The sequence below is a fragment of the Coniophora puteana genome, assembly GCF_000271625.1.
Source record: "Coniophora puteana RWD-64-598 SS2 unplaced genomic scaffold CONPUscaffold_16, whole genome shotgun sequence".
NCBI lineage: Eukaryota > Fungi > Basidiomycota > Agaricomycetes > Boletales > Coniophoraceae > Coniophora > Coniophora puteana.
In genome coordinates this window covers 557,587-585,078 of record NW_006913068.1, presented here as the reverse complement: position 1 = coordinate 585,078, position 27,492 = coordinate 557,587, and the positions used below count along the sequence as shown (strand labels likewise).

Sequence of the window (27,492 nt, the reverse complement as noted above, 5' to 3'; positions counted from 1 at the left end):
CGGTGATGAACGAAAACTCAGAGGGTAGACCCACGTTTGTTGTAATTATAGTCACATAAGACATGCATAGTCTTTACCTGAAAATAGATGTTCGCTCAAACACTTGACGTTGAATAAATAAAGAGGACGCTTCCTGACTGAACATCATGTACACGATGGTGATGTCATCTCGTAGGTAAACCAGCAGGGGTGGTGATAAAGGAGACAAACGGCGGGACAGGGATGAATATTTTGATTTGGTTTGATGTTATCATTGTGTGAATGTGAGGGGTAAAGCCCGCATCGCGTACGTCCATGAAGCTTGAGGCACCTATGCAGCCCCACTGCGAACTGGCAGGCCAGTGCCCTGCCGCGGACAGATAGTAGGTGAAGCCCTAGGATTAGGATAGGTGTGAGAAGCGAAGGCTCGCCATCGAAACGGTAACAGACGCGAGCCCTGTTTCTGCTGACGGCGCACCCGTCCACATTGCTCAAATAGTGAACGAGGCCGGATTGTGAAGAATGAGGGTAGTTGGCGGTCTCGGAGACTCGGAGGCATACAGACAGATAGCGAGCGAGTGGATTTTGGGAGTGATTTGGTATCCGAATGATACTGGCTCTTTAGCTCACGCCCCATTCATCCTGGCGTGAACTCTAAAGAGCCTCCTACGCCGTCTTAGCACACCACACTGCTAACGGATTCCGTCACTGTTGAGATCTCTTTGAAAATCTCGAGCAGCGCTGGGACGACGAAGGGGGTCTGGCGCTCTGCTTTCACCTCTTCGAGCCGTGTCTCTGCCTGGATTCTTCGGCGACGCTCAACTCGAGCTTCTTCTTTGGCGGCATTGAGCTCGGATAGAAGTTCTATCAGGATCAGAGTTCAGGACTGAGACATCATGAAGAAGACGATAAGACGCTTGAAGAGAGGAAGCCATTGGCTTACCAGCATTGGTCCGCAATTCCTCTTCACTCTCTAATGGACGGGCGCCAAGGCTATTTAGGCTGCGTTTGATTCCAACCTCTCTTGCACGCGCTTCTCTCAGTTGTGCTTGAGTGACAGCGAGAGCCTCGGTCAATATGACGACCTCCGCTTCTATAAGTTCAGGGGTTCGTGCAGGAGAAGATTCTGATGGTTTGCCGCCCGTCTCAAGGGAGGTGGATGTATGTGTGGTAGATTGGACGGACATGGGTATAGCTTGTAAATGTTCTAAGCCTGAGAGTGCGGTCGCAGATGCAGTTGATGCTGGACGTGGAGGAAGGCCATTGGCGAGTGAGGCGGAGGATATCTGAGATGCCGGAGGCAGCGTAGCAGAAAGATCAACATCGGGCGATGTCCTCGTCTGTGTCTGAGACACAGCATGCATGCTGGGCAGTGCAGAGCCTTGAGAGGTAATAGAGGATGTGGAGAGCCATTGGTGATACTCTAGTAGGTTTGCATGAGCTCTGGGGACTGGGATTCGCGCCGGGGCTCCAGGACGACTACAACAGTACGCGGTCAATGCTCTCTATGACGGAGTGTGCATGAACTTAGCATGAACTTACCAGCGACAGAGCTGGATGTCCTCGCTGAAGTCAAACCCGGATTTAGTCGTCAATGCTTTGCCATGTCATTGCCATACTTACATTTCCAAATCATTCCTCAGGTCATCCACCTCCCTCCCCGTTGAATGCACAACCTTCTCCCAACGAGCAACGAGCGTCTTTTCCTGTAGTGTAGACGACAATCGCGTATCGTTGTATGCGATCCGTGACAAGAGACACTTGCATGAGCATCCGCAGAGCTTATGCACATGGGGACCTACCACATTGTGAGTAACCCCCGGCCAACTCAACTGCAACCATCCCCATTCGTCGACGTACGTGACGTTACCTCGTTTCGGCTGAAATGCACGAAGCTCCTGGACGTCCTCTTTGGTTATCCGGAAGGCGACTTCCGGATTGGTAAGGTGAGCCCTTTTCCGTGGGTAATATAGGATGAGGACGTGGAAGTCAAACAATGAGTTTGTCTTTCGATAGGAGGACATGGTCTTGGGTGTTTCGGAACGAGTAACTTAGCACATTGCTGTGGCCGCTCACGTCACCTTTGTAGGCGAAAAGGATCCGGTGCCTGGGAACCGCGTGGCTGTACAAGGCTGTACCTGCTTCGATGGCCGACGCTTCCGTCGGCTTTTCGGTCAAGTTAAAATACTATCATGGTACAGCGGCATTTCGTGATAACGATAAAGAACATAAACTGAAAGTTCGAGAGGAAGACATGACTAAAGAAATAGGACGATTACATGGATGATCCGGTCCCTGAGGGCATAGTTTGCCAACTCCAGTGCGCCTGGCAAAAGCACAGAGTGCTCGTTTGTCGCTGGTATCCAGCTTGCACATTACTTTCATGAAGAGTGCGCACTATGGACGCCTCCATGGGTGTGCCCTCTCCAACCATGCATCGAGGTTGCACATGGAGCCAAAGACTGCAGTCCTCAGAACGGGCCCTGCCCCGAGCTGCACAAACATTGCTAGCCTCCGCCTCTAAGCGCCGTCATGCATCTTGTAAGTTGAATTCGGTCACGTCTCCATTGGGGCATCGGCGACCGCATCCGCCAACGTAGAGATCTCCTTGAAGGCCTCGAGCAGCACCGGGAACATGAGCGCCTGACTTTCCCGCTCTAAGTTCGCCTTCTCAAGCTGTTTCTCAACTTGTAACCGCCGCCGACGCTCGACTTGAAGAGCCGCCTTAGCATCATTCAGCTCCATAACGAGCTCTGAAAGCCGGTGGTCGTTAGCAAATAAAAAAATGCAAGAACAATGGTTAATCACCAGCAGTGGTCCGCGAATCTTCTGCCTCGGGCTTCCAAGCACCTAGATGTTTGAGCCGAGACTTATGCAAGTGCGCATGGTGATGGGCGTCCTTCATTTTCGCCTGTGCCTCTGCCAGAAGAATGGTCAACACCCGAACCTTTTCTTGGTCCGCGCTCGATAAAGCAGCTGCGGTGGCCGGCGTATTAGCACCACTGCCGTTCGCGATCGGAATCGCTGCTGGGTTCGAAGCAGGTGCGGCCGGGACGTTAGGGCCTCTCGATACCGCTGAGCTAGCTGTCGTAGTACTTGCTGCTGGGAGCAATGAGGAAACATCCAGATCGCCAACCCGGGTCGTCGGAGCGGAAACCTTCGCGGCAGCAGGAGAGGAGACAGGGGCTGCTCTTCCCTGTGGAGGAGGCGGAGCCTTTGTCGTAGGCAAGGTAGACGAAACCACTGCCTGGGGTTGAACGACTGGCTTCGCACCAGGAGGAGGTGCTGAGACGGGCGCCGACCTTGCATAGGAGGGTGGTCGTGCCTGCGTAGAAGTCAAAGGAAGTGTACCCACTGCCTGAAGTGGCTGTGCGGCCTGGGATGCCATAGCAGGAGGTGCGGAAACAGGTCCTGTTCCTGTCTGTGACGAAGCGAGAGACCGCGCTGTACGCAGAGCAGACGAGAATTGCACCTGACCAGTAAATGCTGCAGGTTTTCTGGGAAGAGCAAAGGCTGGCGCAGTTCTAGTTTGAGAAGGTGGCACAGGTGTCGAGTCTGTTGTGACGACAGCAACGTTGCTTTTCGTGAAGGGGGATGGAGCTTTCTGTGGTGGAGATCCCGATGCTGTATAGTTACGGGGGACTGTTTGGGGTGTAGTTGTACCAATCCCCAGCGAAGACGGCGGCTTCAATCGAGAGCCTGGCGGACTGAAACGCTCAGAAGTTTTGTAGGCGAGCCGCAAAGACTCCAGATGCTCACCATCGCCTGAGGGCGATTTTCTCGCTGAGGTCAATGTCAGACATGACGGGTCGCTACCTCAGATAACGGACGTACATTTCCAAATCGTTCCACAACTCCTCGATCCCGTCATCAGTTCGATTGGCTATCTTCGCCCACTTGTGCACTAAGGTTGTTTCCTGAAGATACCCGAATGGCACCGTCCAAGGTACACAAAGAGGAGTGTAAGCATGGGCATATATCTTTAAACAAATCCTTACAGAACTGCTCGTTATGTTCAGCCAACTGAGCTGAACCCACTGCACGGCCGGGTAACGAACAATGCTGTCGCGCTTTGGTAGAGCGGAGCGAAGCGCCTGAATGTCCTGTATGACTGTCTGTACAAAGTCTTTTTGACCTAAGACGAATATGTTGCTTTCAGCCTTGTACTTGATGAAGACGTGAAAGTCAAAGTGCACAACTGGATCTGGGCAGTCAGCCATGACGATGGAGGTTGGGAAGGAGCTGCTTTCGGCGTGTTCGATGGAGCTCAAGTCCGTGGCAAAACCTCGGTGCCTGATCCGTGTGGCTGTGCGGTATCTCGCGTGCGGAGCGATAGTTCGATAATAAAGTCGCTACAAATCAAGATATAAACTGTTATAATACTGTGCGATATTTTCGTCATTGAATTTTAGAAGCGTAAAATCAAAAGGTATATTCTTCCAGAATGCAGAAAGAGGATAACCGGAAGCTGTCGTGGCTCAGTAAAGTACTAATAGTGAGCACCCGTGGCGGGCATGACACCATCCCCAACCACCTCCGCCAGCGTCGAAATCTCCCTCACCATATCAAGAAGCGCTGGAGCAACGACAGATCTCCTGATATCCGCGTTGGCTTGCCCCAACATTGTCTCGACATCCATACGTCGCCTTCGCTCAGCCTGAGCAACTCGGGCGACGGCATGCAGTTCGGCACTGAGCTCTGTAATACGACGATGTTAATCAGCGCTCTATGAACTATTGCATGAAACAGACGAAGAGAGAGCTCACGCGCGGTGGTAAGTGTCTCGTCGACGCGCTTACAGCCATCTAGCCACTCGAGCTCGCGTCTGATCTGAAGCTCCCGGGTGTGAGCCGATATCATTTGATTCTGCGTGTGCTCAAGCTCGATTGTCAGTCTTCGTATCGCGTCCTCTTTGCTCTCATTGGGTGATGATTTAGGCGGAGATAACGAATGAACACCCGGTCCTTGTCGACTTAGTTCTTCACTTGATGGAGGATTATACTCCAACCCCGGATGGTTTGGTAGCACCGGTTGAGTTACCGATATTCGCCCGTCTCGGGGTATTGGGGGTGCCAGATTGGTGTGGGGTGGCAAGACGGCGAGCGATGAGGCGATCGGGACAGGAGACCCCGAGAGGGAGGAAGATCTACCCGTTGGAAGAGCAACGAAATGATGATCGCTCGTTGCATACGGAACTGACGACACCTGCGAAATTAGCACTGGCGGAGGGTTTAGCGAGGATGCTGAGGTATTTGACTGTTCGACTCTGCAAGGAGGCCGCGTTTCCGGAGGCCTGACATCACTCAGCGATCACATATCGCCAATGACCAAGGGGTAAAAAGGGAGTATTACGCACCATCGTCTGAAGTAGATCTTATGGCTAACACCAAACCCTAGCGTTAAGAGCGACCATATCCGCCACATAAGCGGAGACGTACATTTCCAATGTAGCCTTTACAGCCAACTCATCCGGTTCTTTGGGCGCGGCAAGTCTTTGCCACATTGCCTCTAGCATGTCGGCCTGCAAATTGAATGCGTTCACCAGAAAAGGTTAGTGGTCAACCTGGGACATACCGGAGGTGACCCTTACCGTAGAAGTGTGTATGTCCTGCCATATCAATTGCAAAGCCTCGTCTCCCTTGACCCAAACGTAACTATGTGGTTCTGACCTAACACCGTGAAATTGGGCGTGCAAGGCTGTCATCGCAATGTAGGCCGCCTCTGTATGAGTGTATTGAGCGAACAGTGCACGTCTTTCCGCCGTGTAGTTGATGGCGATATGGAAATCAACCTGTGAGTGAGTAGGCATGGTGGACGTTTCATTCAACGAGGACTCGTCGACAAGCGGACCGGAGGAGGTGAGGACATGCTCATCATTGAAATTAAGGCCATATTTCACATGGACTACATCATCCGCTGTCCCTAAGCAACTGTCCCTATAATCTCCTATGATGACGTCAGCTATATCATGTAGATCATGATTGGATCATGACCAAGAATTGGATATTAGTGGTATTGTATCTGTCCCTCAGGCCTCAGCTGTGGACGCCTAATCGTGTCGTGCCGCGAGACGGGTTGCTGCAAATACGTACCAACCCTCAATTAATGGACGGTGGTTATCCGGTTCGTATAGAACAACTCTCATAATGCAGTCAACGGTCAAGGGGCAGAGCAACAAGCTGCAACAAGCTGGATATAAGAGGATACAAGTAGCCGATAAACTGCGCTCGATAGCGGCATGTCAGCAAGGATAAAACGCAATGACACAAAGCTGAACCTCCCACCTGGCTATATGCGCCCAACCTGGTCGCCATAACATTTTGCGCAGCAGACAGGTACTAGAACAAACAAAACCAACATCCATATTACCCAGCCGCGGCCCTTTTATCGACAGAATCCGACAGCCTCGATATCTCCATGAACGCGTCAAGCAGCGCCGGTACAACGAGAGGCACCCTACCATTCTCCGCCGTCACTTGACATAAGTAAAGCTCTGTCTCCGCCCGTAGACGACGTTCGTCCTCGAATTTCTTGGAAACGTCGGCCAGCTTGGCTGTAAGCTCTGTGAACCACCGCGCCGTCAGTAGCATGAACAGAATCAGACCATGGATGCGGGCACACCTGAAGTAGCCTCCCACGTTTCCTTCCAGCCATCAGGCTTCTTCGCTCCTCGACGCTCCAGCTCCCTCGCTATTCGCCGCTCACGCGCATACGCCTCTCGCATGTCCTCCCGCGCCTCGTAAAGCTCGCGCGTCAACTCGTCGAGTGGCTTGTCGACCTCAACGTTCCTAGAGTCAGATTCAAAGGCACTAGACGATAGGAGGAGGGATCCATTGTCGTGCACTATTTCAGGCTTCGTGTCGTTGTCCGCTGGATCTTCGTGCTTGATGCCTGATATTCGAGACGCAAGGTTTGAGGCCTTGCGAAAAGGGAATATGCTCTTTCGAGGGGATGAACTCTCTAATGGTGGATTTAGTGCCTGCGTTGGCGAACGCTCGGGACCCTTCCGCGACGGACCTGCAGGCCATTCAGACGAACGAGCTGAAGGACTCCGTGGCGATTCTTCGGAGTAAGAGAGGTAAGTATCGCGTTCTGGTGTGTCTTCGAGACGTGCAGAGCGGTGAGAGGGAGTGGTGATAGGCGAGCGGGACGTGGAAGAGTGTGACTGTTGCCAACGGATGGTGGATATCGGAGCCCCTGGAAGCGTACCAACGTTTTCAAAGACCGTGCCGTCTTGTGTTCGTTTGATGAAGATTCTTGTCCCGACAGGCCTTTATGTTCTGTTCATTCAACCTGAGCGCATATATCCTATACAAAACACTTACCTCTCGCAGCAGCTGATATCTTCGCTGAGGCCTCGGTCAGTCTGGAGAGTCGGGCAAGACCGGAGGGCTTACATGTCCAAAGGGTAGTAAAGATCCTCCCGCTCCCAATCGCTCGCGTTGGCAAGTGCCTTCCATCGTTTGACAATGTAGTTCTTCTGCAGCATGCCGGACGCTACGCGTTAGCTCCCCTGAGCGACTGGGAGGGGTAGACGCGATGGTTACTCACATAGGCTGGGTACGTACACTCCGGCCAATTGAGCCATATCCCTCCTGCTACACGTCTCACACCCCTGAACTTGGGACAGTACGCCTTCAGCTCTGCGATGTCGTCTTTGGCCATGTTGACAAGGGTAGGGATTGCCATCTTTTTCATCCTACTCATTTTGTCTTCAGTGTACGTGATGAAGACATGAAAGTCATAGAGAGAATCCCGCGATGTGTTCGTCATAAGATTGGGGATATGTGGTCGGGTGCGGTGGAGGAAGTAGGTCTATGATGAAGGTGGTTGAGGGGAGTATGAACATGCCTCCCTCGACCAGCGGCCGGACAAAGGATCGGATTGATCGGCCCCACAGTCCCGTAGTTCCGGTGTTATATAACTCTTCCCACGTCTGTCAAGCTGCTCAGCGCGCCGAGACACGTTCAAAACACGCCTTTCCACGTTCACCCTCGAAAACTCGTGTGTCTGGACACAATCTGCCAAAAGGTATCGACAATACGTGAAATGAAGGAGGAAATCTTACGACAATCAGGGTAAACTAGTTATTGTATCCCACCGACTGGCTGGAAGTCCATGAAGTGACAATGCACACTCCGAGAATCGCTGTAGACTACAACAACGAAGTAGCCCATGTCCATTGCGTCAATGGAAAGTGTGTATGGCGGCCAGAAAGCGCTTTCTTCTGGGTGGTCCTGGCGTAAGCAGAAGGGGTAGCGCAGCTGATGGACAAGACATAGGGAGAAAACGTGTTCTCCATGATCACTAGGTCGCGTACCCCCCTATTTGAGGCTGTAATAGAGTTCCTATTCGTACTTGGTCGAATATCCAAGCATGCGGCAAGCTCGGGCTTAAATACCTACGACCTGTTTTGATTCCGTGAATTATTCATCAGCTAGTGAAGCTTCAATTCAAACGCTCGACTAACACAGGTGATATGCACATAGAAGTTAGCAACGTAGTCATGGCTGAATAGGACATTCCAAACGCTTGGCTAGACCGTTCGATTGCCAGCCCAAATGCTTGAATAGAAGCCCTACTAGTGATTCAAATGGAATTTACTATGTCATACCAGACAATGCTTCAAACAGAAGCTCTTTTTGTGATTCGAATGGAATATATTAGATCATACCCCACATCCTCGAATAGATAAAAGCGCTCAAGCGCGCCTAGCTGATCCCGCCGCCGCCCTGATCCCGCCCCGCCTCCGTCCCCTGCTAGCCGCATCCCCTACTCCCAGCCCAACCTCCAGCGTAGCATGTCTCTACCTCTCCCCCCCGGCGTTCCCGTGACCGAGGAATCGTGGCACGCGCTCCCAGTGGACCAGAAGGCGGCATGGTACCGGCACCTCGGACTTGTCGTCGTTGATCCCGTGCTCACTGCGCAGGAAGAGCTAGAGCGGCGCCGTCGATTGGATAGCCGGTGGACCACCCAGTACCACGATCACTCTGTGGACGGTCCCAATGAGGCTAATCCGTACGCGCAGCGGTGAGTAGCCATATACTTCTCTAAACTGTGCACTTACTCACCTCTGGAGCTTACATAGGGACCAGCCGCGGGGTCGTGACGTGCAGCGTTCCCCAAACAGGAACTCGAGGGAGGGCTCGCGCTGGCCATCCAGGTCAAGACGCCGTCATCGCTCGGACTCGCTGTCGAGCGCCGAACGAACCAAGTCCCCTCCCCGCCGGCGCCGGCGCACGCAAACGGAGACACGCCCACGTGCAGAAGAGGCAGCGCCAGCAGCCGCTGTCAGTGTCGAGTCCACCATCGACAACACACCGATGGGTCCAGCACCGACAGAAGTGCCGCTTCGTGGAACCGACACCCTTAGAGGTCGTGGCGGGCGGAGTGGCCGGCGTGGTGGGCGCCCGAGTGCACTTGAGCGACGGAATCAAGATGGCTCTCGCGCCGGCATGTACGATGAGGACGCCATCGATGTCTGTACAGAAAAATTGACACCTGGGCCGGCCAAGAACGCAAGAAACAAACTCTTCGTAAGTCTCATAGTCAACCGCCGTGTACAAGTAATAACATACCATTCAGAGACTCATCAAGCCTGCATTCCGCAAACGGTGCGGTGTCATGCATGGAGAAAGATGGCCAAATGATCAGAATAAACGCACGGACGCTGCACGAGGAATCGACTACGTGACTCCGCTCTTCTCTGCGCCCGTTGATGATGCCCGAAACGAGCCGGTGCTCAGTGCGATCGTCCAGCAAGCCTGGGACAACATCACAGTGCGTATATTCACTTCATGAAAGCCAAATAAGCGGACTCACAATGATTGATAGAGCAAAACGCTTCCCGACGACCTGATGGATCGGAAAGTGAAGTGGAACAAAGCTAGCCTCGAGACGCTGGTGAAGGTAACCTGGAGTGGCATGAGGACAGAGTGGAAACGGCAAAATGATCCAGCAGCGCAGAAGCGATCGAAGATGTCGGATCAGCGTGGACGCTGGACAGGACGTCGCCAGCAGGTCAGTATCAGAATACTATCTAGACCCTTACTCACCTTTCAACAGAAAGCCGAGAAGCTTGAGGAGCCCGCCATCATCGAGGCCTATTTCGACCTTTACAAGGCAGACCCGAGTCCCGTCATCCACGAGGACTTCATGTCGGACGAAGCGTCAGGCCCCGAAGATGAAGAAGTTGAATCAAAGCATCAGTGGAAGGTTAGGATGGCGGAGAAGTTAGCCTTACCCACCTGTGGGGATGCGTTCGCTGCACTCAGGTTCTTTGAAGTCTTGAGGCCGGCATGGCGTTCTGAAGAGGTATGTTGAACATTCGCTCCTAGCGTCTATTGTCTAATGCAGCGCAATGTCAGATGTCGCTCGTGTTTGAGAAGCTACGGGAACTCCGTCGTACCGTCATGTCTGCAAAGGAATCAGAAACAGCAATTGTCATACGTGTATATGGTACTGACCGTGTGTCTCCGCGTCTTCCAGAGAAGATGGAGCCTTGGAACTTTGGCATTAACATGGAGTGGTACGAGGCGAACAAGGAGCGGGTGAACCTTGGGCGGTGGACCAAGTGGGGCGATCCGACAGGATTTGGTGAAAAGAAACAAGTTGAGGGGCAGAATGAGGAAGTTGGAGTCGGCGAGGGAGGTGGGGCTGGTGAGGGAGGTGGAATCAGCGAGGGGGGTACTGGTGAAGTCGGCGAGGGAGGTGGAGGCAACACGAGCGACGGCGGAGACATGGGTGGTAATGAAAATGAGGGTGTCACCGCTAACGAGGGTGGTGGTACCAGTAGCGGAGAAGGAGGCAGTGTGAATTGACGTACCAAAAGCTGGATCAGATGTGTAGGATTATAATGGCAGATTCCAAGCTAGTTATCTTGGATGCTATATACGAATGTATATCAGTACCAGTAGTACGCGTATAGCATGTCAGTGAAGAGACTCACCCTATCCAGTGTTGTCGTGATCCACATTGATGGATCACAAGTCTCGATGACCCCACGGGCGACGTGGCAACTGATGAAATGAAAAGGAAAGACAGTTTCAAACACGTTAGGAGGGTGAAACTCATTCAGCGCAAAGCAGTGCATATCCAGTTCGGGGCTTGAGTGTATTTTAGCGCTCACGCTCTGCATGGATGAAGGTGTTACTTACAAATCATTCCAGTAGTCGTCAGATGTGGGGGACAACGCGAGCTCTTTCATCCACCGAAACTCAGCAAAGAGACCATGGCTGGGGGCCGGAGCTTGCATCTGCTCGTGCGAAAAGATTCGGATGACCTCGCCATACATGAATGCATCACCGCCAACGGCAACACGGACAATTGCAGAGGCTGCGGACTCGTTTCGTGCTCTTGAAACCGGAACAATTCGACGGCCGTGGAGGAGCGCATAATGGTGCATGGCAGCAGACTCGTTGAGGGCAATGGCATTAGTGGAGGGATTGACAACGCCGGAGAAACGGAACCTTGTTTTGATTCTAGCTTCCTCGGCAACTGCGTTATAGTAGCGAAGAAGACAGACTAGTGCCGTGTCGGATAGCTGCTGTAGCTCATGAACGGCCCCAGCGTGACAAGAGAAAGGTGACCAGGTATCTGGGAGGGTAAGGGTAGTGGTGCAAACCAATGGGCTGGTGAGACAAACAATAAACCCACCGTCGTCTGTGGCACCCTCGTGCAGTGTTCCGTGGCTAGGATCAATGGTTCCGAGCGCGCAAACAACGGTTTTGACCGTGTTGTTCTCTGGTTCAAGAGCGATGGTACCAATCTACTCATACTTAGGTGCTAATTGAGGACAATAACACATGTACTTACCAACGCATTGAGACGTGATGCACGCGAGAACTCGCGTAGCATGCTTATCTCAATCTGACCCCCTTTCCAGTTGTTGACGTTCGAGTTCTTCAGGACTTTGTTCAATCGTTCTGACAGGAACGCCCAGAAGTTATACACGGGGCCGAAGTCTTGAATCTGTTCGGTGAGGTGCACCGCCCAATGAAAATTGGGCTTCAGTGCGCTAGCGCCGTATAGCTTGGTGTACATTAGTGTTAGCCATATAAATGTATATAACTAGTAGACGTACCATCCGATAATTGACAAGGTATTCTTGTAAAAGGTGTTCAGCTCGAGGAAGCGCGGCAACAGAGACAGAACTCGCGCAGTAGATTTTGAGAGCAGTCGCCAAGCGTAAGAGGTTCTCTGGCTCGCCAGCCTGCATGCGGACCTTGGGAGGCTTCGGTGCAACAGGTTCTGGATCCTTGTCTTTCTTCTTATGCTTGCCGGTGATGGGTGCCAAAGGGTTTCGCTCGCGCCAGCTATTCCACTCTGCTTGCCACGCAGCGTATCGACCGGGGTACTCGTCAACCGCCTTTTCTTGGTCCTTGTTAGCATCGTCAATAAACCGATCCCATATAGTTGGGATCTAACATCGAATATGATCAGTTTAATCAAACGTGAGATGAACCCCGCTCACAATTAATGGCCATGCAGTTAGCATGGCAAACTTGTACTCGTCCGCTGTAAGCGAACCTCCAGCTGGCTCGCCAACACGAGCAGGCAGCTTGCCAGCCCATGAAGGCGTCTCAAACTGACACCAATGAGTGCATATATAACACAATTAAAGGTAGAAACACGTCACGTACTGACTCGAGAAACCGGTGTATAACACCAAGCTCTCGTCCATTGCCAGCCTGAGTCGGTGCGCGGATGGCTGACGTTTTGATCCACCGGTCATGCCACTGGGTCTTCACAACTCCTGGGTGACGAATGAGGTTTTCACGTAGTAAGAATAAAAGTACGACACACCAAGAAGCAAGTTGTGCATTGGGTCAATTACCGATTGACGAACAAGGTTAAAGTACGGAAGTCGCATAAACTCAGACCATCGGGAACCATGCCGCTTGAAGTGTTCTTCTCGTGCTTTGGCAGTGTTCAGCTCACGGTGTTCGCAGGCTAATCGTTTATGTTCGCTGTTAGACCGTTGTTCATAACCTGTAGTCCATGATTAGAATAACACGATCAACGGAACAAGACCAACTTGCCATTTTGAAGAGATAGCTCGGAGAAGAGTTCATCCCCCGTAACCTTACATTTGGGGCATGGCGCCTGATCGTGGGCGTGATCTGCAAAGCCGGACATCTTGCAAAGCGCCGGATGGTCACAAATAATCCCCAAAAGCATGACACGCACACGACGGCCTGATGGAAATTTGAATTTTAGTCAACAATGACGATGGCAAACTAAACGGAGGACTTGCCTTCTGGTGTACAGGGTGTATGATATACGACACCGTTATTGAAAAGCTGCTCAAGATCGTCAACAACGAGCTTCAGATAGTGTTGCAGCTCCTCAGCTGTTGGTTCTTGAGGGCCAGGGGTCATGAACGACACGAGAAGGTTCTCGGCACGATATCTATAGTGTGATTAGCGGTATCATGATAAGGCAGTATATCACTTGCCTTGATGCTCGCGGGAGGTTCGAAACACAGATAGAGAACACGCCGGATGAGTGACTAGACCCATATACAGATGTCTCTCGACAGAACCTAATACGTAGTTAGCGCTATGGTTAGATGACACAGCTGCAAATGCACACACCAGTCCAAGCTGACCGTGATTCCTATGCGTAACTCGCTGCCTTCCTCGCCATTCAGAGGAAAGAAGGGCTTCTGGTCTGGGCCTTCTGCTTCGTTCCACACGCGTCCATCAGTAATGTCATGGAGCACACCTGGCGTTCGTTGGCAAGTCTTCCATATCTCGCATTGCTTCTCCATCCCTGGCCGCGCGAGAAAGTCGGCTAGAAGCGAAGATGGAAGCTGGAACGGGGAGGCTGAGACAGGTGGCGGCGGTTTGGCCGCACAGCCGGTTACCCGGCGAAATATGGAATTCGACACCGGCTTGTAGATAGGCTCCTGACAATCAGGGCATTTCGTGCTAATGGGAGCCGACGATGGAAACAGCCGTTGACAGTTGCTACATGTAGGCAAAATCTTGAAATGATCTTCAAGGTCGAGACGGACAATGACAGTGCCAAGCGTAACGGGGAAAGTGGGTCTTCCTGGCCTCGGAGTCGGGTCATAAGCGTCCATGGCAAGTAATATAGCACGGCTGCACTGCAGAATAATCCTGCAAGCACGGAAGGAGACGTGATGAGCCGCATGTAGGAATGCCACAAGAAGGATGACGAGGCGAACAAGCCAGCTGTCGTGGGCAGCCATATACGTGGTATTTGGGTCTGCCGACATGGGGTATTCAGCCGGAGTGGGAAGCTCGACTAGAATGTTGTTGTCAGATAGGGTGTTGGCGGGTATAGGCCGAGAGCTGCTGTCATCGTTCTCGGTCTGAGTGTGTAGTAGTAGATTGTGGTGAACGTCTTCGCCACCGTCAGAATCGTCGTAAAGACCCAGCGGGTCCTCTGCAGTACGAGGCTGAGCGGTCCTGGGAAGTGGAAGAGGGTCATCTGGTGCATCCTCTTCATAGTCAATGGGAGCCGCCCGAACACGTGCTGGTCGCCGCTTGCGCGCAGATCGAGTTGAACGCAAAGCTGGGCCTGATGACGAACCCGGCAACAGAGACTGAGCGCCGGGAGTGGCCAGCACCTCTGGGAGCTGTACGTGGTCGTCGGCATGGTAGATGGGAGTGTTGGCGTCTGCATCGTGAACGTGGATACTGGGATGACTGACGCTTGGATGCTGGATGTTGGTTTGAGATGTCGTTGGGCCGGTATAGAGCGAACGAGGAGCAGGGGGAATGACCGATGGCTGCGCTTCGGCGGAAGGGGGAGCTATGGAGTCGTCCGTCTGAGTCTCCATGGCAAAGTCTTCAGTAGCATCGATGTCCATGCTGTCACTTGACATGCGCAGTGTACTGTACATGCAGGCATCAAACCCGGGAGTGATCATTAGGTACAAGGACATGTATGCATGGCAGGATTAGACGCACCTTGACAAACGACAACTTGTGCTGTCGTTATCTCGTGGCAACAACAACGGCGCACCCGGCTGCGTGTTCGTGGGCGCGGATATTGTCGAGCTCCCTAGATGTGGCCGCAGTGCCTCGAGCATTGCCGATGGAGCACCGCGTCCTCGAGAGGTTCGGCCTCGGCCTCGCCCTTGGCCTCTCGAGGACGTAACCGTACGCGTGGACCCTCCGAAAGTGCCCCGTACTGCCCCTGCTCCACGGCCTCGCTGGCTCAGTGCTGACCCGGCAGTCCTCTGTCGGCGGCGGTGATCTTCTCGTGTCGAAAACGGGACATCTGTGCCACCACGAATGGGATTGACTAAACAGCATGTATGCGTGCAATCGCAGAAGAAGAGGAGGGGAGATGTTGTAGGTTGCTTTATAACAATGTAGATGTTTAGATCATGAGTACATTATGAAGAACTCACCTTAGGCATAGTGAGGTACAAGAAAATGAGGTGACAAGGGGTGTTGGTGAGGAACGAGATGAGGGGGGAAACTGACCTCGATGTTGGATTAAGGTGGCATGTCAGGGTGAGTCGCTGAGGAAATGAGATCGATATCTAGATGGGACTGGCAATGCACTTAGAGAAATTCGGGCAAGAGTACCGCCATTTACAGCCTCAAATAGCTGATATAGCTAGGTTATTATCTTGTCTATTCGTGGCTAGTAGAATGTATTTGACAGTGTATAATAGAGACTACTTGCCGATAGTTTGACGTTCAAATGAAGTAGGTTCGCTAGCGTGGACGTCAAAGGGAGGAACAGTTAACTTTTGGATACGATTCTGAATGCAAGTACATGTTGTATGACCTCCAGTTACAAGAATAAAATAAGAATGTTCGCTTAATTAATCAGACTTCATTCATGTCAGCCTCGGAAGTCTCCGGAATAGGCTCGAGATCGCGTCCGAATTCGGTACGCAAGATGTTCTGAGCGGCAAGAGCAAGCTGGTTGGGGGCCGGGAGAGATAGGTGACGAGGTCTCGCCAATGCGCTAACAAAAAACATAAGACTGTGGTTTCCAAAGAAAAAAACATTAGAAAACATACAAGACATCGAACTGACGCGCGTCCACAATAGCCTGATCGTCTTTGATGTCGTCAGAGGTCGATCCTCTGGGTCTCTTGGAAGGGCGCACGTTGGGCTCGGAATCATCATCCGAGTCATTGATGACAATCGTGTTCTGCTCCCTCCTCTCGCGCATGATGCGATCGATAAGTACGGCGAGAGGAGGGAGATCGGGACTGCTTGAGCGGACGTATTCGACGTCATCGTCGTCGTTGCTGTCATCGACCAAAGTAGGCTCGGTATGTAACACCGAGGTGGCCATCTCGTCGATATCCACCTCGTTGTGGTCGACGACTGGCGTGGACGCACAAGGCGCGTTGGGGATGGTGTTGCGGACCCGAGGCACCAGTGGGATGGAGACTCGATCGGGGGTGTCGATGACCCGAGGCTTGACGCAGAAGAGTCGGTTGGGATATGCTTGACGAAGCAAGCTAACGTTTGCTGGCTCCGGTAGCATATACGTGAGGTGCTCTGCGACAGCGAACCTGTAGCGGAACGGGCTAGCTGTATGCGTCAACCTATACTAAAATGATAAGGTCAAAGCTCACCTCGCAATGGACTCGCCCTGGTATGCCCTCTGCGTGAGAGCGGCGTGCTCGAGCTCGATCTCGGCCTCTGTTTTATATTGCTTCACAATAATGTGCTGGGAGAAAAGGTCAGCGCCACTCATACAAAGGCATATCCCCTACCAAGTTGCCCCAGTACGACCCCATGAACAGGCGATGCTGAAAGATGAAGTCGCCGTTATGTGCACCAACGGGAGATCGCGAATCGTCTGCCATGTTCAGCATAATGCTGTTACCCTGGATGAATGTACTATGGAGGGGCATGGCTCGAGCGGATTGTGTGAGAGTTGAGGCAGGGAGAAGAAAGAGGCGATGGCAGCGAGACGGACGTGGGACTCGCCATTATAAGGCTGCCCCAAAGTTTGGACGCAGTGGGCTGGCCAGCTTGTTCGACCAGCATTCCATCGATTTGATGGCTTCTAATTACCCTTGCGTCAACGGATGTGTCCTGGGCGGCCTGTGTACGGTTGTACCATGTATGCAAGAGGATGCAGGAGGACGAGGGCACGAGAGGCAAAGAGAACGAGGGTGCAAGAGGGTGCAAGAGGGTGCAAGAGTGCAAGAGAACGAGTGTGCGAGAGGACAAGAGTGCGAGAGGATGAGGGTGCGAGAGGTCAAGAGGTCAAGCTAGTATGAAGGTGCGAGAGAGCGGTGGAGCGAGACACTTAGCAAAAAAGAAGCAGGAGAGGGCGAGGGACTGAATCGGTCTTACGACGTTCTGCTTCGGGAATCCTGCAGTGTCCTGTCCGGTCGGTCCCGCCACATATAGCCTCGAATAGGGGACTTGCTCAATATCACTTACCCAGGGTAGTCGGCCCTAGTCGAGTCGTGTGATTGCACGCGGTATTCGAATAGAAAGAGCGACTTTTTAACAAGTAGTCGACGGTAGTTAACAAGAAGCGAGGCAGTCTAATTGAGTGTAGTATGACATTCGAATGTAACGTGGTAGCCGTGTTACTCGAACCAAATAACGACGCGTCTGGTTAGAAGCCTCGACCCGGTCCGATCAGCCGCGACTAGCCACGAATAAGCCATCTACTCGCGACTTGAGCGATTCGCCGTAAAACGTAGTGGATGTTCCATATTCATTGGAGCCAGTGCCGCCTCCTCAACAGTGCCGGAAGAGGCGGCTGCGTTTGATTGGATCTAGAGATTTCTCCAAGCATAGTCTCTGCGCGCACTCGCCTCCGACGTTCCGCCCGAAGGGTCTCGAAGAGATTCGCTATTCTGTTGTTGAGCTCTAACCAATGCCATCAACCGCACGGTTCGAATGGTTCAAGTTCGTCATAAAGACATAAGCAGAACTTCACTCACCTTCCTCCATGGCGTCCATGTTGCCCCAACCTGGATCATCGCCAGGGTCAGCCGAGCGCGAGCCTATGCTATGATTTCGCGCACGCAGGCGCTCCAGCTCTCGCGAGATGTTCCGAGAGCGGGCTTGAACCCGCTGTATTTCTTCTCCTGACTCCCTTAGCTCTCGAGTAAGTTCCTCAATCCTCGCTTGTTCATCGGAGATCTGAGCAACGTTACTAGCAGGAGAATGGAGCGTCTGTGCTGAAGCGTCTCGGAGAATTTTGACTGTATGCGCGGGCTGCTGAGATTGGGGCGATGTCTGTGTCCCTCTGTGGGAGAGAGGAGAGACCAACGGGGGTACTGGGAACGCCGGCATAGAAGCGATGTTGCCGTCGTCCGGTTGTAGGTGCCCAGTCAATTCTTCTACATTGTCAGCTTCTTCGGAGTCACTAAGAACGATGTCCAACTGGGAGTGTTCGGAAGGGGGAGGAGGGGAATGGTTGGAAGAAGCCCGGTCGGTATCCATGTCTTCATCTCCTGACGAGCAAGAAGACGAGTCGTCTGATGCACAATGCATAGCCAGCGGCGGAGGGAGGGCCTGCACAACAATATCGCGGCTTTGAGAAGAGACCTCGCAGAGCTGTGTATCGTCGGAAGCATGAGATCCTACGTCGGTGCCTTCGTCTGGTGGAGAGTCAAGGGCCACAACAGGAAGGATACGGTTCCGCTTACCAGCCTCTTCGTCCTCTTCTGATTCGTCCGTTGCACTATGCGAGTCCTCGGCATCTGAGCAACGCCAGTCTTCGTCCTCCGAATCAGAGCAAACACAATTGTGGTACCGCCAACAGTCGCAAGTTTCGTCTTCTCCGCGGTCGCAGCCTTCAATACACTCTTCAAATAACCCGCAGTAGCATCCCTCCTCTTCTTGGAAGGTGTAGTCGTCATGCCCTCCCTCCTCCTCTCCCTCCTCTTCCTCATCATCCTCTTCCTCCAAGGAATACTTATTCTTTTCACAGTGTCCACATGCATCATCCCATGGCATTAGTTGCCCACCCTTGCACCTGCAGGCTTTCATCGCGTACGGACACAAGCACCTCTCAGCACCTTTCCCACACTCAGGACATGTCCAGTCGTGCTTTAGGCGGACCACAGTGCACCTCAGATCATCGACATTGTCTTCATCTTCGTCGTCACCCTCATCTTCGTCATCGCCCTCGTTTTCATCCTCATCCTCATCTCCATCTTCGTCGTCATCGTCATCTTCATCTTTGTCATCACCCTCGCCTTCATCTTCGTCGTCATCCTCGTCTCCACAGTCAGATCCACCGTCTTCTGAAGAGCCACCCGACGCTTCAGCGAAGAAACTTCTTAACATCGTCATGGACTGTCACTAACCCATTGGTGGAAGACGATAGCGCTCCGGCCATTTTACTGCCTCAATAAACTTTGCAACGTACTTTCGTGGCATTGATCCTGAAGTCAGGCAGGGGTGGACACAACGTGGACGCGATGGTGTGGAGACCGCGTCGAGTGGTTTAGCCTATTTTGGCCGCTCCATCATCACGTGTTTGGAGATCACAACATACACACATATGGACCAACAAAGGGTTTGGGTGGTGGCTCGAGGCGCCGATATTTGGCAAAGGCAACAAATTTCCACTAGACCTCATGTCATTTCCCCTGATGAACCTGGTTTTCTTTACTTCGTGCTACCGATGAACTCCCCCAAACTCTGGAAAAACTGTTGATAACGTTGTCATTGATATTGAACCTGGGCGATGGGACGGTGGCGGCGGATCCTAGCCAAAGATAGCGTGGCCGGGACAGCTCCAGATTACCGGTTGTGTAATGCACAGCAATTGAAGCTCACTTCACTGACTTGACGGTGTCCCATCAAGTGCTCCCTCCAGCCTCCCTCCACTTTCCACGATTCCCTTCACCACGAACACCAGCCGAATTCAAGGCGTCCAGCCTTGGCCATGCACCCTTTGTTGCTCATCCAAGAGCTCGTTGAGGCCATCTTCCACCAAGTCGACGATCGAAGTGCCTTATCGAGTCTCGCAAGGGTGTGCCATATGTTCAAAGAGCCTGCGCTTGATGCTCTCTACGCCAACATCTTAACTCTCTCAGACCTTCTCAGGTGCCTTCCGCACGAATTGTGGCATTTCGTTCACCAGCCGACCCGGTCTACTCGAATTCTGGTGCGTCCACTAATACGATCTTGTCATGTTCCCACGGCTGAGGTGCGGTATATGGGCTGACAAATGACATGGCTTTACGTGTAGACTTTTTCTCGCGGAATGACGTTGGAAGAATGGGAAATCCTACTTTCATTCTCGCGTCGAGTCAAGACAGTTACCCTTGATGCAAGAGATTCAGATGAAGAAATTCACGCAATCGACGCTTGTGTCTATCGCGCTCTCTCAGCCTGTCCGTTATCCAACCTCTTCCCAAAGCTGCACACCCTCCATGTACAAGGTTCCACGATGTACAATTCAAAATACCGCTTGCTCATGACCAGTGACCTTCTGCTTTCTTCCAGTCTGCGCGCAATTCGTGTAACGTCCATGTTTCCAAATAGCTTCTTCTCCGATGCACCGCTACTCACCAAGTTTTGCCCACTCGTCGAATCGTTTTCTTGCTTGCATAACACCAATCCGCGGTTGCCGGATGATGGAGAGCTAGAATTGCTGACAAAGACACTTTGTCAATGGGAGCACCTACGCACCGTCGACTGTGGCGCACTGAACCAGGACATTTTGACCCATCTCACAAAGGCATCGCCGCCGTCCCTAGGCCACCTCTCCGTACCAGTCAGTACAGCAGCACCGTGGCTCTCGGGGCAATATGGCGTACGCGAGATTAGTCGCCTGTCTCTAAACGTCGATGGCATCGATACTTTTTCCCGAGCACTTAAAGCACTGCTTCTAGATGAGAATAGCACGGTATCTCCCTCTTTCCTTTCAGCAAGTCCAGTTGCTCGTCTGCACACTGTCCAGTTCGTGCCATCTACCAGACCAAACGTCGTGAAGCCTTCGCCGCGGCCCCCGTCCTTGATATTTACGTCCCTCGCGGAATGCGTGTCACATGCTTACCTGACCAGCATCACGCTCTCCGAGTCTAACAGGTCAAGCATTATCCCACCCCACGGCTACCTCACCAAGGATGCCCTCTCTCCGCTCCGCGCATTCTCGATGTTAACAGAGCTCATGATTGATTTCCATCACCATCCTATTATGCTTGAGGACGTTGCGGACAACGAAGACTCAGACAGGGACGAAAACTCGGATGAAGCGCTCACTGTGCTTGTCTCGTGTTGGCCGCGCCTTGAACGACTGCAGCTCAAAACACTGCAACGCCCAGCATCACTTGCGGGCCTGTTCGCTGTCCTCGAGTCCTGCCCGCGTCTCGCCTATCTCAATATCGCAGTTCGCGTGGACCCACGCCAGGTTGATGTAGCGGCCGAGTCCATCTCCGAATCCAAGTTCGCCGGTTCAACAACAGTCACACAGCTCCCGCATAATTCAGTCATCACCTGGTTAGATATCACGCATGCCTCGGAGCGCCTCCATGACATCGAGCCACTTGCAAAGGTGCTGCACCACGTTGTGCCATCGCTTCGCACGTGTAATCAGGGTGAACCGACCGTCACTTCAAATATGTACTCACACCTCTGCAACGATGAGACCAGCGTCCAGGCTGCGCGGGCGTGGCTTTCAACTTGGGATCACTCAGATCGATACGAAATAACGTCCATAGAATGGAGCATAAACTTTTGGACGGTCGTGTTTGCTGAAATGATGGGTCTAGTTAAGGTTGAAAGGGAATAAATTCATTTCGATGAGAGACTCCCTTACGAATCATTGTGTTCTGCACAAATTCACGAGCCTTGTGAAAAGTGTTTATGCAGTCGACTTACAGCTCTTGTAGAATATATTAAACTAAAACGACGCCTTTTGCGCAACAGCCATGTCAAAGAACGAGCTGAACTTGCCAATCCACCCCGGATACTGTGGAATAGTACTTTAACTTTCTCGCATACAGAAACCGGAGGCATGAGAGGAGGCTGCCATACATTGCAGTGTTATGTCGCCCATCATGTTTATCATGAATTTGTGATCGATCTATTCATATGTCGACAAAGTTAAGTAGAGAAAACTTCGTGCTCAGTGATTATCATTATTGGTTCATTTTAGTGTCGATCTGATGGATAATTATTATGAGTCGGACTACGGCTCGTAAAGCACGTTGTGCATTACTTACTATCCATGTACGGTATTTCAATTAACTCATAATGGAATGCGTAGGAAGGCGCTTCATACCTGTACACATGGACCTATACGGACCGATAAATTATGAAGACTGTTAGGAGGGCGGTTACTATGGAAAGTACATGCGTTACTGAATTATTCTGGGGTGATTATAAGTCTACGTGGAAAGTTAGGTCAATATAAGCTAAATCTACATGAATGTTCAAGGATGGCGAATGTGGTTAATGTTACCCTGAGTGTTTTGATTCGCACAAGAATCAGCTCTAGGTGAGCGTCTCAACCGCGCAGGCACAGAGAAAACGTCCACGAGTGCTTGCTCAGCTCTGATCCTCCGGCGTCGTTCGGCTCGTAAGGCATCATACATGATTGAGATCATCTGGTCCGCTGTCATTCGCAATAGGTTGATTAATACGGAGGACACGAAGAAGAGGGGACCTAAAATTTGCTCTCTGCTTTTCATCTTTAAATAGAATGCCGCGAGCACCAAGAAGCTCCAACTTGCGTGCGAGATGCCGTGTTTGGCTCCTAAGAGCACGCATCTCGTCTTGTGCTTCGAAAAACTCGCGAGAAAGTCTATCGACAGTCTCCTTGTCCTCAGGACGTGGTGTAAGCTCTCCCTGGAGAGAAGTGGCTTTCGTCTGAGTATCATCCGAAGAAGTCGAAACGGGGATAGAGGCATCCCCCGTGGGGTCTCCTTCCGCATTCCAAATAGACAGAAGGAGCTCAAACTGCTTTGGAGAGGAAAGAGACGCGTCATCCACCTCCATACCACGACGGATTGGTCCTCCTTCAGCTTTGGGATGTGGAGTTGAAGTGCAATCAGGCTCATTAGTAGTTTCCGTGTCGATGTCAAGCGCAGATGAAGAACGCGATTCAACCACCTCTCCTGGCTCAGGGCACTGTGAGGGCGGAGATACCTGAAACTCATGTGCGTAAAGGATGCCCTTACGTTAGTAGTTCTCATGTATTATTCATGTCTTCGGAACATAGTAATAATGTAGATATTTTATGATAATCATGTATAAGCCCAAGATCGAACAACTAACGTTTTTGCAGGATTCAATGTACTTTCTCATGTCCTTTTGACATGATTTTCGAGGAAACGAGGCAGGATCAAATGCGTAGCTAGTAATTTTAATGGCAAAACGTGATGATAATCACAAAATAAAGTATGCAGACTTCACTGCAAACGCGATGATATTCATTTATATCTACACAGGGAATGACTAGTCTATTCAATACAAACCATAATCAAACCCCCTGAACCGCCCACCACCTGAGGCTCTTCGTAGCAGCCGGCGCAGAGGTACGGAAGCCGTCATCAATCCGACTCATCACCCGAGTTATTTGCATCAAATGCGTGGCAAAGCATGCGGTGTTCTTGAGCGCCGCGGCGAGGGAAGCTGCAAGTCGAAGCTCCTTTCGCGCAGCTAAATTGCGGGAACAGATCAAAGTAGATAATAACTAGGTGACAATGACAGTAAGTAAACGAAACAGCAATAAATAACGAAAACATACCAAACACGATATATGTCTGCTCTCTCCTAGCCTCGCACCACTGTCGCTATCGGGAGCTCCGGGTGGGAACTCGAGGCGTTTCGCAAGCGCACTCATACACGGGAGCGGCACAAGTGCGCTAAAGTTTCTCAGAATGTAAGCGTTGTTGCAGTACACTCACGCGAGCCCACCCGAGTATACCGCGGGCACATGGTCCATCTGGCTCTCATTCAGACGGAGCATGTCTGCAAACGCGCGTGCAGGGCGATCTGCACTAAATATAAAGGTGCGACGTACGCCGATGCTGGTCGCAAAGTGAGCACTTGTACCGCAGCGAAGGGATGCCAACAGCGGAGGGCATGGGCGCGTTGTCCATGAGAATGTCGAGCACCTTGATGCACGCCGCAAGGACCGCAGTGTGCCGTCATATCCAATCGTGAGCTTGCCCACACCGAAGACGGCGTTGGTCATCCTACGGAGGAATCAGCGCCTTGTTTGAACGGCCCATCGGGTCGACCTACGTGAACTATGTCGCGCTTGGCGAGAGAGCCTTGATCACCTACCCACGAGGATTGACCTCTCTACGCATGACGTTGGTGTTGAGTTGTAAGGATACTGGAAGGAGGAATGGCCTAACGTCGGAGAAGGTAAAGACGGGGACAGTTGTTGAAGCTAGGATTTGTAGACGGGCCATAGTAGTAGTGTCGTGTCCGCTGGTGGAATGTGAATGTTGAACGACGAAAAGGCAACATAGTGTAGGAGGACGTACTTAATAGGCCAAGCAGCCTGTTCCAGTGGCTGTCATAGAACGCGAGAGCAGGTGCCGTGAGGTGCAAAGGAGGTGGACAGGAAGGGGAAGGATGAGATAGCAGAGGTCGACAGGTGTCACAGAGGAAGAAAAGACAACGCGAAAGGACCAAGTTCAACATTTGCATTTATTTGTTAGGGGTGGAGCCCTCCCCAAACACCGACGCCACATGACGTCACTGTGAACATGGTTTCGCATTTCAGATCCAGGTACATGGCTTGATATACCAGGTCCGGGTACATGACTTCAAATTCAGGTCAAAGGTACGTGACTCTAGCAAATCAACTACCGAGTACATTAAAATCAGGTATATACACGCTTGCAGTGCGGGGGCTCGGAGTTGGCGTGCATTTCGACCACTTCTCCTGGTTCAAGGGCGATCGTTGCATCTCGAGTGAGAGATTTGGGGAGCTGACTTTGGCTAGGGGGCCGATTAGCTTGGGACGCGTCGTCACAGTGACCATAAAGTGACAGCAGACGCGAGACGGAGGCTGGCGGATCCAAAATTTGCCCAGATATGTTGTCAAACAGTGAACGAAGCTCAAGGTCTGACTTCGCGTCAGCGCATCTGACAGTGATCGTATTGTCAGCGGTGCATCGCAACATGCAAATCAGGACGAACGCGAAGCGTACATGGCTTCAACTGCAATGCATTGTCTTTGATCACACATTCAATCCTAACTTTGCTCAATAAAAATGGTTCAGAATTAAACGCACACTTCCGCTCTGGCCTTCAGCTGATCCGCGAGGAAATCTTCCTCCCTGACAAACTTCTCAAAGCACTGTTTCATGCCGACAATCTGGTTTTGACGCTGCGACAAACAACGTGCAAATTGATTAGCGTAAACCTGGAAATATTTACGATGCCCAAAAGCTTCGAAGGAATGAACCCAGCCTTGCCTCACCCTATGGAACCAAGCCAGATGCAGGCAATTGTCAACGCACTTGATGAACTTGTCTTTTGGAAGTGGTAGGTTGAGGGTCTTCAGGTCCACCTTTGCCAATGAGATTACCTCAGGAATCTCCAGCGACTTGATTCGCATCGCTTTGGTGGGCGCATATCGGACGATGGTATGCATGTTGAAAAGCACCTTCTGAGTCGGCGCCAGCGTTTCAGCCACAGTGATATTGGGCGAGTACCACGGGGGACGAACGTTTAATATGTCAGATGCGAGTCACTGTCGGCGGTCAAAGCGTCGGCATTCTCAGACTTGAGCTTGTGGACCCAGGGACAGTTGACGGTGACGGTGACGCGCAACGCAACGTGCGACGCGGAACCGTGTCTGCGGCAAAGATCGGGCCGTGTTCCGGCGTGCCATCACAAGTCACGTGGATACACGTACCTCCTCGCCGCTGTTCGCGACGACGGCCACCATTCTCGAACCGTTCCTCATCCCACGTAAGCCGCCTCTCTCCGACCTTGGCAACATCTCGTTTATTGAATACCTCTAAAGGCACTCAGACTCTCTCTTATACTCCAAGCATGGCTCGTGCACACCGTATTCTACTTTTTATCGCTATATTCGCCGTCACCTACATCGCTGCTCTGTTCTCGTACCTTCCAATCCCTCTTGTCGACTCGGAAACACTTCAAGAGATACTGCCAGCGGTAAGGTCGCCAATCCATCTCTATCCGAATCCCAACTCACTGTGATACTCCTCATCTCGCGTGCATGCCATCCTCGCTCGCTATACCACCCCCTGCGAATGCTCTACTCGTGCACCAACCATCGTTTCCGTCTATACACTGTTGCGGCTCTGCTGGCATACCCCACGCTCTCGCTCAGGTCCCCTGGTGGGCGCTTGTCAGCTTTGGGGCGTACTCGCTGTGGAGCATGGGTTGGGGCCTTTGGACATTTAGAGACTGCCCTGAGGCATACACTGAACTTATTCAGGTACGCGATCTCTCTCTTTACGACTTTCTGTCGCAGCTCCGCACTAACACACATCGTTCTCCCAGCAAATTTCCGAAGCAAAGAACGACCTTCGCGCGAAAGGTGTCACTGTGGACTAAGTTCCGTGCTGGCCTTCGTGTTGCCCACCTTTACATACCTGATCGATACCGTTGTCTCCAAGCATCCCCATGTATTGCGCTTGTCATCCTATTTAATTCGAGACGGCTTGTTCACCGCTCCTCAGGCCTCAGCTATCGTGAACCCAAATAGTACGCCCCCGGTCCTCTAGCATGACTTCATTCTGCAGCTACTCTCGCTCAAACATCTACAACATTCCGCTATTATGTGTTGCGTTTCCAGAAATGAAAACAGAAATCAAGTTTTGAGTAATGTACTGCCAAGTTGCTCTCCAAAATCCCAATAGATCGGCGCAAAGGTGTTCATTCATTCGACAGCCTTCATCTCAAAATCATTGCTTGTCCAGCCTGATATCTCTTCGAAAGCTTCAAGCAGAGCTGGCACAAGGAATGGCTTTTGACGCTCTTTGTTCACTTGTTCTAGCAAACTTTCGACCTGCTCGCGCCGTCGGCGCTCGGTCCGAAGATCCTCGAGCGTGTTTGCTAGCCTTTGTGTGAGTTCTGTTGGTAAAGTCGGCGTTTGAGTATGCAAACGTGCTGGTTGACAAAGGACGAACGCGAGTATAGCTGGGAAGTCTATAAAAGCGCAGACTCACCGGGCAGTTATGTTGAAGGTTGAGTTAGTAGCGTGTTAGGCTGGTAGCTGACGATGGTAGTCGTTCGAGGTAGAGAGAAGACTTAGATGATATTCATGGTAGCGACTGTATATATATGACAGGAGCGTGTGAAGTCACTACCGTATTCGTAACTACTATGCAGTCCAAGTCCCACGGTAATGCGGGACGGCTACGTAAGCAATGAACGTGGCCCTATGCGATGAACGCGGAGCCACACGAATGCGTAAGCGCTAAAAGTACCAATGGGATACCTAGCGCCAGAATAGACGTATGAAGGCGGTATTTACTTGTAGACCTCGTAGAGGAATATCGCCGTACAAGAGGCTTCTGGGTGAACCAATAAAGCCGTAAAGGGTCGAATACTAGACGTAAATCTGACACCCCCCTCGAACTCGTATTCG

The 27,492-nt window shown here is 51.8% G+C and overlaps 12 protein-coding genes across 12 annotated transcripts; 3 read left to right on the top strand and 9 right to left on the bottom strand.

Moving 5' to 3' along the window:
* Positions 1 to 116: 116 nt before the first annotated feature.
* CONPUDRAFT_169378 (uncharacterized protein) lies at positions 117 to 1,990 on the bottom strand. Its single transcript, XM_007776089.1, has 4 exons — positions 1,782 to 1,990; positions 1,603 to 1,685; positions 923 to 1,545; positions 117 to 843 (listed from the first exon to the last, which is right to left on the bottom strand). The coding sequence occupies exons 3-4, from the start codon at positions 1,341 to 1,343 to the stop codon at positions 656 to 658; spliced, it is 609 nt and encodes a 202-aa protein (XP_007774279.1). The 5' UTR covers positions 1,344 to 1,545; positions 1,603 to 1,685; positions 1,782 to 1,990; the 3' UTR covers positions 117 to 655.
* A 545-nt stretch (positions 1,991 to 2,535) lies between these two features.
* CONPUDRAFT_159027 (uncharacterized protein) lies at positions 2,536 to 4,199 on the bottom strand (the record flags this gene model as incomplete). Its single annotated transcript, XM_007776088.1, has 5 exons — positions 2,536 to 2,732; positions 2,788 to 3,686; positions 3,739 to 3,762; positions 3,814 to 3,959; positions 4,038 to 4,199. The coding sequence occupies 5 exons, from the start codon at positions 4,197 to 4,199 to the stop codon at positions 2,536 to 2,538; spliced, it is 1,428 nt and encodes a 475-aa protein (XP_007774278.1).
* A 107-nt stretch (positions 4,200 to 4,306) lies between these two features.
* CONPUDRAFT_169376 (uncharacterized protein) lies at positions 4,307 to 5,819 on the bottom strand. Its single transcript, XM_007776087.1, has 5 exons — positions 5,570 to 5,819; positions 5,418 to 5,500; positions 5,336 to 5,359; positions 4,746 to 5,272; positions 4,307 to 4,677 (listed from the first exon to the last, which is right to left on the bottom strand). Exons 1-5 carry the CDS (start codon positions 5,786 to 5,788, stop codon positions 4,469 to 4,471), a joined length of 1,062 nt encoding a protein of 353 aa, XP_007774277.1. The 5' UTR covers positions 5,789 to 5,819; the 3' UTR covers positions 4,307 to 4,468.
* Positions 5,820 to 6,344: 525 nt separating this feature from the next.
* On the bottom strand, positions 6,345 to 7,729 carry CONPUDRAFT_169375 (uncharacterized protein; the record flags this gene model as incomplete). Its single annotated transcript, XM_007776086.1, has 5 exons — positions 7,531 to 7,729; positions 7,377 to 7,459; positions 7,305 to 7,328; positions 6,601 to 7,250; positions 6,345 to 6,541 (listed from the first exon to the last, which is right to left on the bottom strand). The coding sequence occupies exons 1-5, from the start codon at positions 7,684 to 7,686 to the stop codon at positions 6,345 to 6,347; spliced, it is 1,110 nt and encodes a 369-aa protein (XP_007774276.1). The 5' UTR covers positions 7,687 to 7,729.
* Positions 7,730 to 8,737: 1,008 nt separating this feature from the next.
* On the top strand, positions 8,738 to 10,799 carry CONPUDRAFT_169374 (uncharacterized protein; the record flags this gene model as incomplete). Its single annotated transcript, XM_007776085.1, has 6 exons — positions 8,738 to 9,009; positions 9,068 to 9,515; positions 9,565 to 9,759; positions 9,814 to 9,999; positions 10,045 to 10,293; positions 10,347 to 10,799. The coding sequence occupies exons 1-6, from the start codon at positions 8,780 to 8,782 to the stop codon at positions 10,797 to 10,799; spliced, it is 1,761 nt and encodes a 586-aa protein (XP_007774275.1). The 5' UTR covers positions 8,738 to 8,779.
* A 964-nt stretch (positions 10,800 to 11,763) lies between these two features.
* CONPUDRAFT_65494 (uncharacterized protein) lies at positions 11,764 to 12,895 on the bottom strand (the record flags this gene model as incomplete). Its single annotated transcript, XM_007775891.1, has 5 exons — positions 11,764 to 12,009; positions 12,122 to 12,400; positions 12,443 to 12,565; positions 12,621 to 12,733; positions 12,784 to 12,895. Coding segments are annotated over 5 exons (873 nt in total), but the record flags the coding sequence as incomplete, so codon positions are not given.
* A 322-nt stretch (positions 12,896 to 13,217) lies between these two features.
* CONPUDRAFT_159022 (uncharacterized protein) lies at positions 13,218 to 14,818 on the bottom strand (the record flags this gene model as incomplete). The annotated part of the gene is made up of 3 exons (XM_007776084.1): positions 13,218 to 13,389; positions 13,504 to 13,522; positions 13,573 to 14,818. The coding sequence occupies 3 exons, from the start codon at positions 14,816 to 14,818 to the stop codon at positions 13,218 to 13,220; spliced, it is 1,437 nt and encodes a 478-aa protein (XP_007774274.1).
* A 973-nt stretch (positions 14,819 to 15,791) lies between these two features.
* Positions 15,792 to 16,837, bottom strand: CONPUDRAFT_159021 (uncharacterized protein; the record flags this gene model as incomplete). Its single annotated transcript, XM_007776083.1, has 4 exons — positions 15,792 to 15,933; positions 15,989 to 16,507; positions 16,556 to 16,650; positions 16,697 to 16,837. 4 exons carry the CDS (start codon positions 16,835 to 16,837, stop codon positions 15,792 to 15,794), a joined length of 897 nt encoding a protein of 298 aa, XP_007774273.1.
* Positions 16,838 to 17,658: 821 nt separating this feature from the next.
* CONPUDRAFT_159020 (uncharacterized protein) lies at positions 17,659 to 19,247 on the bottom strand (the record flags this gene model as incomplete). The annotated part of the gene is made up of 2 exons (XM_007776082.1): positions 17,659 to 17,813; positions 17,888 to 19,247. 2 exons carry the CDS (start codon positions 19,245 to 19,247, stop codon positions 17,659 to 17,661), a joined length of 1,515 nt encoding a protein of 504 aa, XP_007774272.1.
* Positions 19,248 to 20,166: 919 nt separating this feature from the next.
* CONPUDRAFT_147168 (uncharacterized protein) lies at positions 20,167 to 21,696 on the top strand (the record flags this gene model as incomplete). The annotated part of the gene is made up of 1 exon (XM_007776081.1): positions 20,167 to 21,696. The coding sequence occupies one exon, from the start codon at positions 20,167 to 20,169 to the stop codon at positions 21,694 to 21,696; it is 1,530 nt and encodes a 509-aa protein (XP_007774271.1).
* Positions 21,697 to 23,388: 1,692 nt separating this feature from the next.
* On the bottom strand, positions 23,389 to 24,328 carry CONPUDRAFT_159018 (uncharacterized protein; the record flags this gene model as incomplete). Its single annotated transcript, XM_007776080.1, has 6 exons — positions 23,389 to 23,601; positions 23,656 to 23,773; positions 23,816 to 23,879; positions 23,932 to 24,025; positions 24,085 to 24,106; positions 24,198 to 24,328. 6 exons carry the CDS (start codon positions 24,326 to 24,328, stop codon positions 23,389 to 23,391), a joined length of 642 nt encoding a protein of 213 aa, XP_007774270.1.
* Positions 24,329 to 25,925: 1,597 nt separating this feature from the next.
* On the top strand, positions 25,926 to 26,456 carry CONPUDRAFT_93342 (dolichol-phosphate mannosyltransferase subunit 3; the record flags this gene model as incomplete). Its single annotated transcript, XM_007776079.1, has 3 exons — positions 25,926 to 26,051; positions 26,230 to 26,337; positions 26,403 to 26,456. The coding sequence occupies 3 exons, from the start codon at positions 25,926 to 25,928 to the stop codon at positions 26,454 to 26,456; spliced, it is 288 nt and encodes a 95-aa protein (XP_007774269.1).
* Positions 26,457 to 27,492: the final 1,036 nt, after the last annotated feature.

Bases quoted from the DNA above. Each gene is read 5' to 3' on its own strand.
- CONPUDRAFT_169378 (XM_007776089.1), bottom strand. From the start codon at position 1,343: ATGCATGCTGTGTCTCAGACACAGACGAGGACATCGCCCGATGTTGAT. The intron at 844-922 runs GTAAGCCAATGG...TGATCCTGATAG, and splicing joins GGAATTGCGGACCAATGCTG to AACTTCTATCCGAGCTCAAT.
- CONPUDRAFT_169376 (XM_007776087.1), bottom strand. From the start codon at position 5,788: ATGCCTACTCACTCACAGGTTGATTTCCATATCGCCATCAACTACACG. The intron at 5,360-5,417 runs GTACGTCTCCGC...GTTTGGTGTTAG, and splicing joins GTAAAGGCTACATTGGAAAT to CCATAAGATCTACTTCAGAC. The intron at 5,273-5,335 runs GTGCGTAATACT...GAGTGATGTCAG, and splicing joins AAGATCTACTTCAGACGATG to GCCTCCGGAAACGCGGCCTC.